General features: G+C 51.8%; 1 protein-coding gene across 2 annotated transcripts in view; it reads right to left on the reverse strand.

Annotated features, from left to right (window-relative positions):
• Positions 1–13,816, reverse strand: part of MAP2K1 (mitogen-activated protein kinase kinase 1) — an 80,607-nt gene that overhangs the window by 1,438 nt on the left and 65,353 nt on the right. For both annotated transcript variants that reach the window (XM_058737299.1, XM_058737300.1), the window contains exons 6-10: positions 7,072–7,196; positions 4,851–5,052; positions 3,480–3,544; positions 859–920; positions 466–511 (exon numbers count right to left, since the gene is read on the reverse strand). In XM_058737299.1, coding sequence (XP_058593282.1) covers positions 466–511; positions 859–920; positions 3,480–3,544; positions 4,851–5,052; positions 7,072–7,196 — 500 coding nt within the window. The remainder of the gene's footprint in view (positions 1–465; positions 512–858; positions 921–3,479; positions 3,545–4,850; positions 5,053–7,071; positions 7,197–13,816) is intronic.

The following is a 13,816-nucleotide window of genomic DNA, read 5'->3' on the forward strand; positions in this document are numbered from 1 at the left end:
AGGCCTCAGCTGCTCACTTCCCTGGGCCTGCGCTCTCCCACTGCGAACTGGGGGTAGTAGCTCTGCCCTCAGCACCCCACAGGGTGAAGGAACAAAATAATGAACGGGTGGACTTCGGAGTGTGTGTGATACTGCACGGGCTCTGCAAGCTCAGATATTCGCCGGTATCACTGCCCCACTCTTCCGAGGGGCTGCGGAGGATACTGAACACAAGGTGAGCCCGTCAGTGGTGGAAAAGGCCCCGTCCCCACGAAGGAGTGGGCTGGCCCGCTCCTTCCCTCGGCTCGTCCTTTACGCTCACGGGTGGACACGGGAGCCTTTTGTTTAGGATCCTGCAGCCCCAGGGTCAATGGGACCATACTGGTCAAGGCAGCGGGGAATGGGCTGTAGGAGGACTGGACCGATGACCGACCGAGAACAAATGAATAAGCGGGTCGTGTATAAACTGGAAATAAATGGACTTACCATGAGTTGTTTCAGATCTGCTCTCTCTGCTGGGTTTTTTATGAGGCTTAAAGAAAGAAAGATAATGTCGGAGAGATTTCCTGGCACTGGCTCCAACTCCAGTTACTTCACGTTACATGCCCATCCTCCCCACACCCTGTATTCACCTTCCCGTTCTAGCACTGTGGCATGCCTGCAGGTTCATAAGTGCTGAATTAACCTGAGATCAGAAGGCAATGTGCCAATCCCTGTAGGGCAGGTGAGGGGCAGCTTTTACCCAGTGCTGTGGTCAGCCCAGTGATGAAGTCCTAGCATTCTGGAGGCGTGGGGGAAAGGGCAAAGTTCCGTTTCCCAAGACCAGGTGGGGAGGCCGACAAAACCAGCGTATCTCCAGAGAGTGAGGAGCTGACTTACCATTTATTCACAAAATCTTGAAATTCCAGACTGAATACTCCACTGGGCAGCTTTGGAGGAGGCTGTAAATACAGGTTAAGACCTAAGAAATGCCTGGCTTCCTTCTCCAGCCATATTCCCCACAAACCCCCTCTCTCCCAGGCCTCAGGACAGTGCTGCCCTTAACCAACCAAGGGAAGACCAGGGTTAGAAGCCAGTGGCTGCTTCCTGGGCCACCCAGGTGGAACCACTGTCTCAAGCCACAGCTGGAATTGGGGCCAGTGACAAATCAGTTTCTCTCTCTTAGTTTATCCTTCTGTGACGTGAGGAGGACCTCGTTCTCTCTGGGACCCTTCTAGCTGATCCGACTGTAAACCCTGGAGTGTGTCCTGGAACTAGGAGCTAGGGGGTGTGTGCTAACCACCAGGCATAACCCAGCCAAGACAGCACCCGTGGAAGACACAGAAGGCTGAATCGTAAAATGTATATCCCTTTTCCGCTATACCCCGAAGAAGCAGCGGATAAAGATTAATATAACATCAGCTGAGAGGGCTGGGTCTGGAAGAATGTTCCCTGCACACTTCAGGAAGGAGGCTGTTTGCGGGCATCGATGCTAGGATACTGGCAACAGCTCTCGTGTTCCCAGGGCACGCAGTGGAGGTCACGCAGGGCGACACAGGACAGGGCTCCTGGAGCACCTGGCTCGTGTGTTCCACGCAGACCCAGGAAATGGGACCCACCCTCCTGTGACCTGTGCCGGGGCGGAGTGTTAGCCTCCCTGTGAGTGGACTCCCACAGTGCCCGGATGTCACTGCCTTGATGTGTAGCCCCGACCAACAGGTGATCAGAGACTGACAATTAAACACACTACCAACAAAGCCTTGCCTCACCCTCTTGCCCTGAAGGACTTACCACGACACCAGGCAAATGAGACTGATCTGGGGGCCAGGGACTAAAAACCCAGCTCTCAGGCCCACCCTGCAGATGGTCGCTGCTGCTGAGGGGGATGAAGGGAACATTCAAAGAAGGGGCTGACTGCCTGGCCTCCAGAGTCCCAAGTAGGATGGGGGCCGGGCAAAAGAGGGGCTGTGAGGTGCCCACACCTGACCTAGCGGCCCAGCCTCCTGGGAGGGTAGGGAGGGGAGCTGGGAGGAGTGGGTGGTAAGGAAGTACACTAGGGGGGAAGGAACTTAGCTACTTTTCATCTCGGAGCCTGAGTTTCCTTACCTGTATGAAGAGGAGGATGAAACCAGCCGGGCCGCCAGAGGCTGGCGGCGGGCACACTAGGAGACCAGACCGGCGGCTGCTGATTTACTCAGGTTCTCTCTTCCCTGCGGTTCCCACCCAGCACCACCCAGCTCAGGTCCCAGCAACAGAGGATGGCTCTCCGCACTACCACAAATGCAAGGCGCTGTGCCTTCCTTGAGTCCGTAAGCAGCCAAGATCACATGCTGCACTTCGTCCCATGTCTCACTGCTTAGCATAAAGCTGTGCAGACAGCAAGGACAGGCAAGTGAACCTCCCTAGGGATTTCGTAACTAATGGGGTGAAGCAGGATTTTCCCTGTTTGGCTCGTAATGGACACAGGGACCATTTTGAGCCTTTTGGGGTCTGGTTTTAGAGAGCAGTAAGGAAGTATGAAAAGTTACCCCGCTAGTCTCTTGAAGAGAACAGAGCCATGCCTCTTACCGTGTTCCCCAGCTGAGTGGGGCCTCCAGCTGCCTCCCCAAGCTAACAGACCTCGCCCCTCCTCCACTCCCCACGCCACACCTGAGGCCGGGGATGCTGGCCTTACCTCTGGAAATCCTGCCGCAGCAAAGCCCCGCTCCTCTGGGAGCCCTGCCCCAGCCCCTCTGTGCCACCGCTCCCCGCCCCCTCAAGCCAGGATTTGATGAATGCTGGGCAGTCTCCCCCTTCCTTGATCCTTTTTTCATTTAAACATACTGGTATAGGTGCGTTACACAAATAATGTGTGTTCTCTGCATTAAAGCCAGCCAGCAGCAATAAGCCAAAAGAAATTTCCACCATCCAGAGAGAACCACCATTTCCTACTGCTTTTCAGATTTTGTATGTACGTATATGCATACAGATTTGTTAAAGAACTGATCACAGTACACATACTACTTTGTAATGTTTTCCACACAATTTACAGGGAATATTTTCCATACCTGTTTCTACATTGTCATTTTTTTACATCTATTGCTTTTAATGGCACTTACAATCGGAAACCCTAATTTGCAGGTATGTGTGGACTTGCCTTGCCTCCCATATTAATAACCTAATGGTCTTCACGACGAGGGACTTTTGTCTTCCCGTCTGTGGCCCCCCCACCTCATGCGTAGCACCACCCCACAGTGCACACGTAGCCCACAGTAAGTGCACAAGAAATACGTGGTGAATGAAGGAGTGTAATGGCCACACTGGAGGCTCCTGAATCTGAGAAAGGACGAGAAACTCAGAGCTACCCAAATATGCTCCCTGGGGAAGGGGCACCCGCAGCCTCTAAACCAGCCGCTCAGTTCCAAGAGCGTGATGCCCTACAAGCAGCCCCACTGTGGGAACAACGCACAGGCTTCCCAAATCAACGGAGTCTTTTCTTAATAGAAGCAGATACGAGGTCAAGGAAGCTGCGCGGTACTTACCTCGTTGACTATGTAATCCAACAACTCAAAAATTGCCATGGGAGGTCGGCTGTCCATTCCATATGCTACAGATTTTATAACGAGAAAAAAGAAAACGCTTCTCAGAAAAACAGACAGGAGGTTATTTGCCAGTCTGAGGCTAGGGACCAGGGGCATGGGTCCTGGGGACCAGAACAGGGTGGTGGACAACAAGCAGAGACACGAGCCTCAGATAAGGCCGAGGACAGAGGGGACAGCAAAGGCCACAGAGTCGGCCAGCCGGGTAGGAGTCTGGGCTCTGCCACCTGCAAGGTTTGCGACCTCAGGCAAATCCATGGGCTGCTGAGCTTAGTTTGGAGTTTGGTGAAGGGGAGATGGGTCACTATGTTCGCCCTTCTTCCCTTCCTTGTACTGAGAGAGGAGCAAATGAGGCGATAACTCAGGAGCTTGAGGACTTAACTGTTCATTCTCCCTGAACTTGGGTTTCTTCCTTTTACTAAACTCCAGAGTCCCCAGCCAGCCTCAGGGGCCACAGCCACGAGCCCCTCCCGGGACCCACCATCAGCGACCCCTGCCCTCTGCTTCTCCCTTCACATACACCCTCTTCCATGAGGGCCTCAGGGACAGGCCTTCCTGGTCACAAAGCAATGTCCCGGCAGGAATTACATCAGAAGATGGTGGCTCGGCCAGCACCTTCCCGCCACCAGGTTTACTTCCCAGTATTCGTGATCAGAGAGGCAAGCGGTGCGGCACAGCACTCGGCACCTAGGACTCAGGCGTGGACAATGACATATGTAGTCTCGACAAGTCAGGCACTTGGTGCCTCAGTTTCCTCACATTTAAGAGAGTATAACAGTGCTCACACATGATTGCTATTAAAATTAGACAATACTGGACAAATCCATGGAGACAGAAAGTAGATGAGTGGTTGCCAGGGGGTGGGGGTGGGAGGAGTTGGGAGTGACTGCTCACGGAGGTGAGGTTTCTTTTTGGGGTGACAGAAATATTCTGCAATTACACAGTGGTGATGATTACACAACATGGGAGAATATACTAAAAGCCACTGAACCGTCCACTTTAAAATGTGCATTTTACGTTATGTGAACTTTATCTCAAAGAAAATCTACCTAAAAACCAGTCAGGATTTTTAAAAATTAGGTAACGCATATAAAAGTACTAAATGCAGTGCCAGGAACACAGTAGGCACTCAACAAAGCGTGGCAAGCTGTCCACGGAAACAATTTAACACCCACCTGGAGACCCCTGCTCTGCTTCTCCCCCCTTCCCCCAGCCTGGCATCCAGAGACAGGCAATGAGTCTTGGGAGAATGTTCGGAGAATCAGCCCCCCAGAAACCACAGCAGCAAGGGCAGTCCGAGCTGGGGCCACTCACAGCTGAGGGGCCTTCCAGGGGTCCTCGGCCTGGGTGGCGTCTCAGCCGCATCTCCCTCCACTTGGCACCCAAACATCAGCTCCAGCTCCTTGGCATCGGGAGGAGGGATGGGATACCTCCCGACTGCCATCTCAACCAGAGATAGCCCCATGCTCCAGATGTCCGACTGCACGGAGTAATGAGTCCCCTGGAGTCTTTCTGGCTGCAGGAGAAGTGGACACAGTTATGATCACCTGTGAGCTCATCCAGGCCCACACAGAAGAGGGACAGGCGAGTCTCCATGGAGGCTCCAGGGAGATCTCAGGACTCCCTGCCCCTCTGAGGCTTGCCTGCACCACAGGGAGTGGCCTGTCCTGCTCGGTCCGGGTCCTGGTCCTGGCCCCGGCCCTAAATCTGCTGATGCGTTTTGTCTTCTTTGGAACTTCCACTAACTGCTTTCACTTGGTTTCTGACCTGCCCCCAGCTACTGCGTTCAAACCCTCGGTGGTTCCTGTGGCTCTGACCCACGCCTCCTCACTGCCATCTCCCCGTAACCTGCCCTCAGCTAACAGCCCCTGGCCTGGCTGGACCCTGGCTGCCACTTCAGCTGGGGCTCCAGCTTTGCCCAGTCTGGTCACTGTCTTGCATGTGCAGCACAGCTTGTCCAAAGCCCAGCTGCGAGGTTCATCTTGTCACCTTCATCTGAAACATGAGGCTTCTGGAACATGGGTCACAAATGAAGTGTGCACAGGGTAGAAAGAACACCGGCCTTGAGGAGCGCCTGGGTGGCTCAGTCAGTTAAGCATCCAGCTTCAGCTGAGGTCACGATCTTGCGGCTCATGGGTTCGAGCCCTGCATCAGGCCCTGTGCCAAGAGCTCAGAGCCTGGAGCCTGCTTGGGCTTCTGTGTCTCCCTCTAGCTCTCTGCCCCTCCCCCACTCACATCCTGTCTTTCCCTCAAAATAATAAACATTAAAAAAACAAAAACAAAACACCAGCCTTGAGAGTCAGGAGAGCTGAGCTCTAAGACCAGCTCCACCACTGACTCACTGACTGTTCCTGAACAACATGGAGCGGGAGAAAAGGCAAAGGATCTGGGGTCAGGAGACTCGAGTTCACGCTCCAACTCGGCAACTTGTAAACTGTGTGATCCTGAGCCTCAGTTCCCTCATCTATAAAGTGGAGCTGATGAACCCAGTGTTAACATCCATAACGACATAACAAAATACCTGCTCTCCTTACTAGGGTTACCAAGAAGGTCAAACCAAACGAAAATGTATGTTCGATGCTGCAAAATGCTACCCAAGTATGGGTTGAGTCGGAAGAGTCAGGAAAAAAATATACGGTGCTATACAAAGCATTATTTTTATTCAGTGTTAATTGAAATAGCACATATATTTCAAGAACTCTACAAAAAATCTTTATTCTGACAATTATACTTTTTTTTAGACATCATTAATGTCTCCCAAGGGATTTTTTCACTAACTCGAATACTGGACTATTTTGGAACTGACCATGTAACCACAAAGACCCAAACCACTAACCCTGGATCAATAGGTCCCGCAGTGTGTTGACTGATTTCGAACTTTGCGGTTGGCAGTTGAGTGGTCCAGAATGCTAGCTGCTCAGTTCTTAGACTGAGTGAGGACTAACTGGCGAGGAGACCTGGCTTTCAGTCCAGGCTCTGCATCTGGATCTCCTCATCTCTAAAATGGGAGCGATATCTTCACTTTCACAGGGCCACCACACAGACGAGAACACAGAAAACACGATGTGCCGGGATGCCCCAGCCTCTGTGCCTGCCCCTCCAATTAACCCATGCCTACACTCACTGCCCGCTCCGTGCAGATCCCCACTCACCCTAACACTCCTCTATCTGCCCCACGCCAGCACTCACCCAGTGTCACACTCCCCCCTTTCTGAATCGTTCTCTGGAGCACACTAGCCATTTACTCACCAAGCGCTCCCTGGGCACCTACCACATGCCAGGCCCCAAGCCAGACTCTAGGGACAACTGAGACACCTATGGCCCTATTCTTGTCCTCCCGGAGCTCATGGCATCGGGGAGAGAAGAGAACATGGCTGCCACCTCCTTGGGGAGGGACCATGATGCCTCATCCTTCATTCTTTCTCCCCCACCTCTACCACCGAGGACAGGTTCTGGCTCTACAGGGGAAGCCACCCACTTGGCTCCTATCCCTAACCATGCAAGACGTGTGAGAAATGGAACCCACTGCTCATACCGACATGTAGGACCTTGTGCCCACGAAGGAGTTGGCCATGGAGTCGATGAGCTGCCCGCTGACCCCAAAGTCACAGAGCTTGATCTCCCCACGGGAGTTCACTAGGATGTTGGAAGGCTTGACATCTGCAGGGCAGGGAACAAAGAAAAGGAGGGAGTTGACACAGGTAGATCAGGGAGAGGGAGGAGGATCAGCACTCTATAGACAGACCAGCCCCAACTGTGAGTCCAACGACGGCTGCCACCACTAAACCAGCCCTTGGCTCGCAAACACTGGACACCAAGGTCCCTCATTCCCCCTAGTTCAGGGTTCGAGAAAAGACTGTCAGGAGAGGAAATAACAACCTGTTGTACAAGTAGGACAGAAAGTCAGTGGATTTTCACTCTTTGAGAATCCAGACCTAAACACATGACCCACAGGAAAGACTCCATTATCAGGAATAATCAAGATTTCCAAGTTTGTTGTTTCAATCACCCTTCCTGGCAAGATACAGTATCTGTGGTTGGATCATAAGGCAGGAAGAAAAAAAACAAATAATAAGACCTATTTGCCTGCTGAGGCTCAGACCAAAGACTAGAGATGGGATGGGGACAGGAATTCCTATGTTTGACCTAGATACCAAGCACACAGCTGTGGCAGGGGTTGGAAGCTGACTTAATCATTTTCAGTGATGTCATTTCCCAAACAGCCTCCACAGCTGCAGCCAGCTGTCAGTCAAGGACAGTCCCTCGCTGCCCTGTGGGGTCCAGTCAGGGCAGTGCCACGGAACCAGCCCCAACCCCTTCCCCGCACTCGGGCCCTACCCACTTCCCACCCAGCTGCCACATCACTACTAGTCCACTGACCCTTCCCTTTGCAGAGGGAGGTAAACTTCCCAATGTTCTTCTTCCGCCACCTTCCCTGATTCAAACAACTTCCCTACAGAGTGGGCAGAGCGGGGTCAAGTGTTCTCACTTACAGGTGGGAAAACGACGCTGGAACTTGGTAAAAGTCCCCAGGCCAGGGTTTTGTGGGCACAACATCAGCAATGAGACCCATCAAGAGCAGTCCATACCCCGGGGCAAAAACATAAACCGGGACAGGCAATCGATCTCTGACGAAGTAACAGAGACACCATATAGAGCACCTGGAGAATTAGAGGAACAAACCAAGTCCCCATAATTCAAACCTATTAGAACTACTATTCCCACTTTATTATTTTTTCCCTCAGTACCCTCAGCTGAATGCATTTACGTGCACACCTCGGAGATGTGGCAGCTTTGGCTCTCTGCCTCTGCAATAAAGTGAATATCGCAATGAAGAGAGTCGAATGAATGTTTTGCTTTCCAGGTACATACAAAAGTTATGTTTACATTAGGCTATAGTCTGTTAAATATACAGCATCATGTCTAAAAAAATGATGTACACACCTGAATTTAAAAATACTTTATTGCTAAAAAATGCTAACTGTGGGCGCCTGGGTGGCTCAGTCGGTTATTAAGTGTCCAACTCTTGATTGTGGCTCAGGTCACGATCTCGTGGCTTGTGAGTTCGAGCCCCACATCAGGCTCTGCAGTGCAGAACCTGCTTGGGAGTCCCTCTCTTTCTCTGTCTTTCCCCTGCTCATGCCCTCTCTCTCAAAATAAAATAAACATCTTTTTTTTTTTTTTTTAAACTGCTAACCATTTTAGCTGGTCATAATCACAGATCACCATAACAAATAATGAAAATTTGAGCAATTTAAGAACTACCAAACATGACCCAGAGATATAAAGTGCACAAATGCTGTTGGAAAATGGCATAGTCTTGCTTGACGCAGGACTGACACAAACTGTCAATATGTAAACAATGCAGCACCTGCAAAGCATAATAAGATGATATATGCCTGTATTTATCCTTAAACAGACTCGAACAGTCTATGTAAGTATCTTTCCAAGGGTAAAGTGAAAAAAAAACTCACCCTCTCGCATCCCAGTAAGTCCTTCCCTTGCCCCCCACCCCCCCGCATTTCCAAGGCTGGGTCAGGTCATAAACTGTGTTCAGCCAGCTCAAGCTTCTCTGTACCCATCACCAGCTCCACCAGGGGAGGGCTGCTGGCTGCCTGCCCCACCACTGTAACCCCCAAGCCAGGACAGTAACTGGCACACAGTAGGTGCTCCTAAATACTCGTGAATGACCGGCTCTGAACTCACCGGGTACATACGCAAACACTCCGAGCCACTGGTGTGTCTTCTCAAGACCTAGCCTTCATCATGGCACAGGACACGAGATCTTTCCAAACTCCTTGTCATGCTCCTTGTGTCTCCTACATACAGACCTCTAGAATGCAGGCATCAGAAGTAGCCTTAGAGGGAGTCTGGTTCCTCCCCTTCAGCTGAAGGCCCAAAACGGTCTAGGAACTTGTCCAAGGTCACACTGCAAAAACTGGGTGAAGCTGGACCCAGAACTCGGACCTTCTCTGACACCTAGCTTGTCCTCTTCCCACCCAGCCCACCGCCATATGACGCAACTCTGTTCCACCCATCCACTTATGTTCGCCGAGCCCTACGCTGTGCCAGGGCCCATGCAGACACCGGGAGACAACGGCAAGAGAACCGATCGAGCTCCTGCTGTCATGAAGTTTACACTATAGTGTGAGCACAGACAAAACCCGACAAATGCACAACGTCAGGTGGTCTCAAGTGCCATGAAGAGAATAAAAATGATAAAACCAGGTAAGAACACACACCTTGGCGGGGAGGTGGGGGGTTGGGCACCTCTGTGCAGGAATGACCCTTGAGCAATGACCCGGGTGGAGTCACACATCCTCCTGGGGAACGACTTCAAGCACAGGGACTAACTTTTCTTCTGTTTCTTGCCCACACCTAGTATTAGGGCAGGCTCCGACAAACACTGCCAGCCAAGGAGCCTCTGGTCCTCACTTATACAGGATTGTGGCCCTCCTCGAACAGAGGACAGATGCCTGACCCCAGAGGTTAGTGTGGGGGTACGGCAGGGACGCTGAGCGGCCAGCCAGAGCTGGGGAGGGCCGCGAGGAAATAGCACTCCTGGGGGTGCCATGGGGAGAACGCGCAAGAGGCCCTCCAACACGAGCCTCTTCTTACACTTGCCACTAAATGCCCCAGCCCTTCACCCCAGTACCTGGGCCACCAAGCCAGGGCTCCCTCACCTCCCAAATGTGCCCAAGGCAGGTTAGGCCCCATTTTCAAGCAAAAGGGCGGCCATGACTCAAGAGACCTGTGTTCAAATCCCCGCCCTGCCGCCCACTCCAAAAGGAGCCTTGAGCCAGTCCCCCTGCTTCTCTAGCACCGGCCACCTGTCAGCGATGCAGTGATGACAATCAGAGCTCTTGTGACCCTGCCAGGTGACGACCAGGACCAACCTAATGCAGTGTGGGCATTTACGTGGCACGCCACACCACAGGGACAGAGGATTCTTCCACAGGCCGCCCTGCAAGATGAGCAGCCTACGGCACCAGAGCTCTGCTTCCGCCCTCCCCAACAGAGAGCGCCCCCGCCCCCCCCCCCCCCACCACCCCGGCCACCCGGGTTTTCCTTCCTCTGCTGGCTTCCTCCCTCGCTCTGCTTCTCTCCAGGCTGCTGAGGAGTGGCTGCACGGCCTCTGTAACCACTTGGATCTGATTTCCATTCACATGGCAAGCAAGCCTCTTTTCCTCCGAACTTATATAACACCACTCTCCCCAATCCCTGGCTGTCAGCTCTGGCTTCCCCCACGCCAGGGAACAACACCGGCTGGGAGGCTGCAGAGACCATGGGGGATGGAGTCAGAGGAGCGGAGGGAAACCCTGAGGGGCCACACGCACCGCACACAGCCCCTCCCGGAGACCCGGGAGGTGGGACACGAAGCAGCTTGCAGACCTGCAAATCACTCTCCATCACTCAAGTCCAAAACACGTGGCTGAGCCACCACGCCGGGACGTGCCTCTCCTTGGCAGCCCCGGCCAAATGGGGCTCTCCTCTGGGGGCGAAAGAGGCACACGTCAGACAAGGCCAGAGAGATGGTTTCCTCCAACTGGCAGCACCCCCTCTTTGGTCTCCACGATTGCTGCCCTCCCTCCTCTGCCCCTGCCCCCAGCATCTGCGTCCTCACTTGGTCCTGCAGAGCAAGCGGTGCTCCTCCGGTGGGACAGCCCCTGCACCGAGCCTCGCAGTCAGGTGCAGGCCTCTCAGCCTGGCTTTCCAAGCCCGCCACTGCTCCCGCCTCACCTCTACCCAGCTTTGTGCTGTGACACAGCCCCATGTCCTCCTGCCCAGGCTCAGGCCTGCCACTCTGTGCTGGCCCCTGCACGTAAAACCTGCTTCTTTCCCACTCACCCTCACGGCGATTTTGAGGCGCAAGTTCTTCTGGGTCCCCTCCGCCACCTGGGAAACTGCCCTGCTCCTGGGAGGGCTGAAACTGGGGAGATCTCATTGGGCTTCTTCTCACATCCTTCCTAGCAGCAACCTCGACTGCTGTTCAAATCAGGGGCCCGGGCCCTCTCTACTCATGGCCTTCTCTAGGCCTTGGGTTCCCTTTCTCACCCTCCAATATCAAGAAGGCAAGGCTGCGGGGAGACCCAGGACCTGGTGGGCCAGGCTGCCTTCTTGAGGAAGCATCCAGCACCCATGAGGCCCCCAGGTTGACAACCTTCTTCAGGAAACAGATGAGAGGCTAAGGTTTGTTACCCCCACACTGCTCAGCAACAGTGAGGGTGGGTAAGCCCTCTTTCTTCAAAAACAAATAAGGGGATTTTATGCAAAAACTAAGTGGAAGAAATATTTTCTTCTCTCATATTTTCTGCCCCAGAAATAACCAGTGTTCAAAGCCTTTTGATTTTTTTCCCCCAAGAGCGCATGATTTCAACTTAATTTCTCAGTGTTTCCTACCACTCTAAAACAAGAGGTTTGGATTAAATAATTCAGTGGGTCATTTGTTTATTCTATGAACAGTTACAACTGAGCTATGAGTAAAAAGAACACAGTTCCTCTCCCTGTCCTGAAGGCCATCACCACTAGGGGAGACAGAACATAAAATACAAGAACATGTGTGCATGTGTATGATGCTAACGGCAAAGACAGAGAGATGGTCAGGGCACTGTGCACAGATATTCTGAATTCTTCCAATCGGCCAGGCTCCGTGCTAGGCTGACGAGTGGGGCAAGGTCCCTCTCAGGCAGATGAAGCGAGGTGTCGGCCTCCCAAAGGGTACTATAACCTCATTTTGTTTGGCAGAACATCTTACAGGAAGTTGCATTCACTATGGGGCGGGGCAGGAGGGGGACAAGATGGAAGAAAATGGGCATGAAGGAACAGAAGGGCAGGGGAGCAGGGGAGGGAAGCAGAGGCACAAGAGAAACAAGAAGAAAAGAAATGAGGGCCCCAGAGCAGCAAGCAAACCAGACTCTGGCTCATCTGTGACAAAGGCTAAACCCAAAGTGGGATGACTTTGGATAGTGAGTTAAAGGTTAAAGAGACAAAGACAAGTGAGATTTTTAAATGGTGACTTCAGGCCTCAAAGGACCTCTTCTTAGCAACCCCAATAGATCCTTAATAACCCTTCTTAAAGGTGAAGAGTCAGAAGGGAAAGGTGGCTGACCCTGGTAGGTCAAATAACAGTCTCCACAGAGCCACCTCCAGGTTGACTCATCCATGACCTCAGGGAGCTAATTAAATAGCAAAGATATTAACATTCAGAGAAAATGCCAAACACTTCAATTAGCCATGAACCCTAAGCTCTTTTTCCCACCCAACCTTCCCCAGAAGCACAGCTTTCTCCCCTAGCTGCCTAGCCCCCACCTGTGGAGAACGGACACAGCTGAAAGACAAGGTTGGGGTGGAGGGGCAGGGGAGCCCAGCCGACCTGGGAAGACACCACACGAGCTCGGGGTCACCGAGGCCTTACTATGCCAGGCCTTTTAACTACCGAGTCTTCTCGAACACTCAGAACACCAATGAGAAGCAAGCTATACGCTCCTGTGTACAGATGGGAGACACGGAGGCTGAGAGTCAGGGAGACGTCTGGCAAGACTGCATAGGGAGCTAATGGCTACCTGATGCTACAACAGATTACCCAGAGCCTAGATAATTGGGCTCTAGATGACACGGCAAATGCTGAGCTGTACTCCGAAGTTTCAGAAAAGCCGTCATTCAGTTGCGGGCGACGGCGGGTCAAAAGGTACAAACTTCCAGTTTTAAGATTCCCGGTATGTAACATACATTCCCGGTATGTGACATACAATGTGGTGACTACAGTTAACAATACTGAATCATACATTTGAAAGTTGCTAGAAGAGTGTGTGTGTGTGTGTGTGTGTGTGTGTATACACACACATATATACTTACATATATATATGTATATATATGTATATATGTATATACAGACAGAGATTACTTTAAATATATATACACATATATATATATATATATATATATATATGTGTGTATATATATTTCTTTTTTTTTTTTTTTTTTTAAGTAATCTCTATACCCAACATGGTGCTTGAACTCACGACCCGGAGATCAAGAGCCGTCTGCTCTACCAACCAAGCTAGCCAGGCGCCCCTAGGAGTACATCTTAAAAATTCTCATCCCAAGAAAAAAAATGTTGTGTGGATGGATGTTAACGAAACTTACTGTGGTGATCATTTCCCAATAGCTACATCTGGCAAATCAGCACGTTGTACACCTGCAACTAACACAATGTGATGTGTCAATCTTATCTCAGTTTTTTTTTAAAGTTATGCTGGGGGGGCTCCTCATTTCGGCTC

The sequence above is a fragment of the Neofelis nebulosa genome, chromosome 7 (genome assembly GCF_028018385.1).
Source record: "Neofelis nebulosa isolate mNeoNeb1 chromosome 7, mNeoNeb1.pri, whole genome shotgun sequence".
NCBI classification, from domain to species: Eukaryota; Metazoa; Chordata; class Mammalia; order Carnivora; family Felidae; genus Neofelis; species Neofelis nebulosa.